This window comes from Carlito syrichta, unplaced genomic scaffold (assembly GCF_000164805.1).
Source record: "Carlito syrichta isolate Samal-C Ts95f unplaced genomic scaffold, Tarsius_syrichta-2.0.1 Scaffold117969, whole genome shotgun sequence".
Taxonomy (NCBI): Eukaryota; Metazoa; Chordata; class Mammalia; order Primates; family Tarsiidae; genus Carlito; species Carlito syrichta.
The window spans coordinates 3,360-6,496 of NW_007062065.1; the positions used below are offsets into that span (position 1 = coordinate 3,360).

At 63.3% G+C, this 3,137-nt stretch overlaps 1 protein-coding gene across 1 annotated transcript in view; it reads right to left on the minus strand.

Annotated features, from left to right (window-relative positions):
• Window positions 1-3,137, minus strand: part of PNPLA7 (patatin like phospholipase domain containing 7) — a gene marked incomplete at its 3' end in the record, with an annotated part of 62,591 nt that overhangs the window by 3,351 nt on the left and 56,103 nt on the right. The window contains exons 26-27 of the mRNA XM_008047844.1: window positions 2,044-2,200; window positions 51-167 (exon numbers count right to left, since the gene is read on the minus strand). Of these exons, the coding sequence (XP_008046035.1) occupies window positions 51-167; window positions 2,044-2,200 (274 nt within the window). The remainder of the gene's footprint in view (window positions 1-50; window positions 168-2,043; window positions 2,201-3,137) is intronic.

A 3,137-nucleotide genomic window follows, 5' to 3' on the forward strand; every position in this document is an offset into this window, starting at 1 on the left:
GGTGGGGGTGGGGTCCGCATGGGCTCTGGGGGGCCCAGCGGGGGGTGCACCTCAATCTGCCGGTCCCGGAAGATGCTGCAGATGCCGCTGTTGAAGCCAGCGCCAGAGAACATGGATGTGATGGGGTAGGTGAGGTCCAGCACAGTCTTCACCATGGACGTCATGCCCTGGGACACACACAGCCTCGCGGGGTGCCCACTTCCCTGCACCAGTGGCAGCCTGCCTTGGGTCTTGGGCGGCACATGCCGTGGCTGGGGCCGCCCAGTGGGGAGAGGCTGGTGGACACCCAGGGCCTGGGTCTCGGGATGTGGCCCCCCCCGTCCCTTCCCGATTCTCTTTGCGCCCTGGGCCTCCCTGGGTTGCCTGCTCAGCACTAGGTGAGGCCCAGCCTGGCCCAGGGCTGGGTGGGTCAGCGATAGGGAATGCTCGGGTCCACAGCCTGGCATGCCAGGGTCCCAGGTCCACCAGTGAGACACAGGCAGACAGTTCCAGGAAAGTGGGCACTGCCTGCCCAGGCTGCCCGGGTGGGCCTCACATGCCCTGGGATGCTCCAGCAGGGGCCACGGCCTGGGGATTTTCCAGTGACTCCTCTGGGTGGGCCGGAGACCCGTCCTTTCTCAGTGAGGTGAGGCCAATCAGAGGATGGCGAGCAGGACTTGTGGTCTCCTGGGAATGCCCCATGGGGTGGAGGAGAGGGCCCATCCTGCCACCATGTGTGGGGCTCCCAGGACGGAGGCTAGGTGGGAGGAGCCCAGGGCGCAGTGGGTGTGGGGAGTCTGTGTGCTCACACTGCATGGTGCTTGGAGGGGAGACGCCGGCAGCAGGCAGTGGGCACACTCCCGAGGGCCTGCCCAGCCCCAGGGGGACTCATAGAGCCCAGCCAGACGCCCTTCACCACCCCGCCCCCCACAGCACAGCCCTGACCCCACGATGCCCTGGCCGGACACCTCGGCCTCAGACGTGGCAGGACCAGCCCCAGGAGCCCTGACCACGCCCACGCCTGTGCCCCAGAGCCATGCAGGCAGGGAAGGGAGGGGCCGGCTGCCAGCCCCGGGCCAATCTCCCCAGCCGGTGGCAGACTCTCGCGGAGCCCCGCTCTGCTCATGGCGGCCTCTGTCCCCTGCAACCGCGGCTCTCAGAGCTGTCCTGCTGCGGCGCCAGCCCTCAGCCCCCTCTTTCGAGCGGCCACACTGAGGGGTGACTTGGGTGACTCATTGCAGGGAAAGAGGCATTTCTGGAACAGAGCGGGGAGTGGGTGGCAGTGGCCTCAGGACCTCAGTTGGAGGCTGGCAGCAGCCCCAGGCCCGTGAGCGCAGGGGGGCCGCTCTGAGAGCCACTGCTGTGGCGAGGATGACGAATTTTCTTTTTAGGAGGAGAACACAGACGCTTTTGATCCCACTCATGTCTTCAGCTGGGACCGGTTTGTTCCACAAAAGCACAGCGCTGAGCAGGGCAGCAGCAGCTGCGCCTGTGGGGGTCTGTGAGCCGCTGCCCTCTGCGCCTTCGGGGGCCTGCTCTGTTTTCTCAGATTCTGTAGTGGATATTTCCGTTCTGGCTTCCATTTCCCACAAAGCCAGACCAACCGACGTCGTTTACATCTCCCCTGCCACCCTGAGCCGTCCCTAGGCCAACGGTTTATCTGCCCCAAATCAACCCAGGCCAGTCCCATGCTACCAGGGTAGCCCAAAGTCCCCAAGCCTGGTGGAACGAGTCAGACTGGCCTATCCTAAGCTGCATGCACTTCCCTGCCTGCCTCCGCTGCCCCACCCACCCTGGGAGCCCCGGCCCAGGCCTTCTCTGCACCCTGGCGCTTCCAGAAATGGCAACAATCGGCTCCCCTTTCAACGGCCCTGGCCCTGGGTGGTCCCTCAGACGTTTCCACCGAGCACAAGTCAGAGCACCAACCCCCGCCCTCGACTTCTTTGTGCAGCCCGTGCCTGCCAGCCATACTTGGAGGCCTGAGGAGCCATCCCCAGTGTCCCCTGTCCCCCATGCACGGGTGTGGACCTCAGGGCTGTGCTCCAGAGAGTGGTGTTGGCTCACCTCGGCCCACTGCTTGGCCCGGATCCGCGTCCGGCTGCAGCTCCGCTCCTCAGCGTACAGGGCGCCCACGAAGGCCCCGATGGATGTGCCTCCAACCATGTCCACGGGGATGCCGCACTCCGCCAGCGCCCTGAGAATGCCCACCTGGGCGCAGCCTCTACATCAGCAGCCAGGAACATGGAGCGGGAAGTAAGCACTGCCAGGGCCAGCCTCTGGCCGTGACCCACAGAGGCTGCAGAGGCCTCAGAGGCAGGCGCCTGCGGCCCACCCACTCATTCTTGGTTCCTGACTCCTGTACATGTGGAGATGCTGACTTAGAGAGGGACAGGGATGCTGGATGTGAATTTTTTTGAAAGCAGGACGTATCGAGAGAACAGAAAAGCTCCCTCAGTGGGCGGGGACCCGAAGGGGCTGCCCTGGATGTGATTTAAAATCCCTCTCTCTGGAGGTGGGGATCGTGGACTGGGATGGGGAAGAGGGTGTCCCGTGAGGCGCCCACCACTGGCCTCTTCTACCCACAAACAGTGCTGCCTCCTGCAAGGCATCTGAGGTGGTGGGAAGACTGGAGTTGGGGGCCCTGGCAGGGAGCAGCCTGGTGAACGTCCTGCAGAGCAAAGCCCTGGGAGTCAGGTGAGCGGAAACAGACCAGGGAGCCCACACCCAGAGCCGTGCAGCACTGCTGCCGTCATTCACGGAGAATGTCCACCACTCAGCCAAAGAGGCCAGTCATGTGAGGAGCAAAGACCACAAAATCATAAGCCAAAAGGAAAAACAGATGATAAAGCGGGTCCAGAGTGACCCCAGAAAGTAGAAATCGCAGACACAAGCTTTGAAGTGACTGTGCTTAAAGTGCTCGAGGAGGCAAAGGGCGGAAACAGCCAAAGTGTCCCACAGCAGATGAATGGATACGATGTCATATTTTTCAGCCTAAGATGGACGGAAGGGCAGGCTCCGCGGCTCAGCCTGTCATCCCCGCACTTTGGGAGGCCGAGGCGAGTGGACTGCCTGAGCCCGCAGCTTCGACACCCACCTGGACAATGGGGTGACCCCATCTGGTCAATAAATCAAAAACCAGCCGGGCGTGGTAGTGCGCC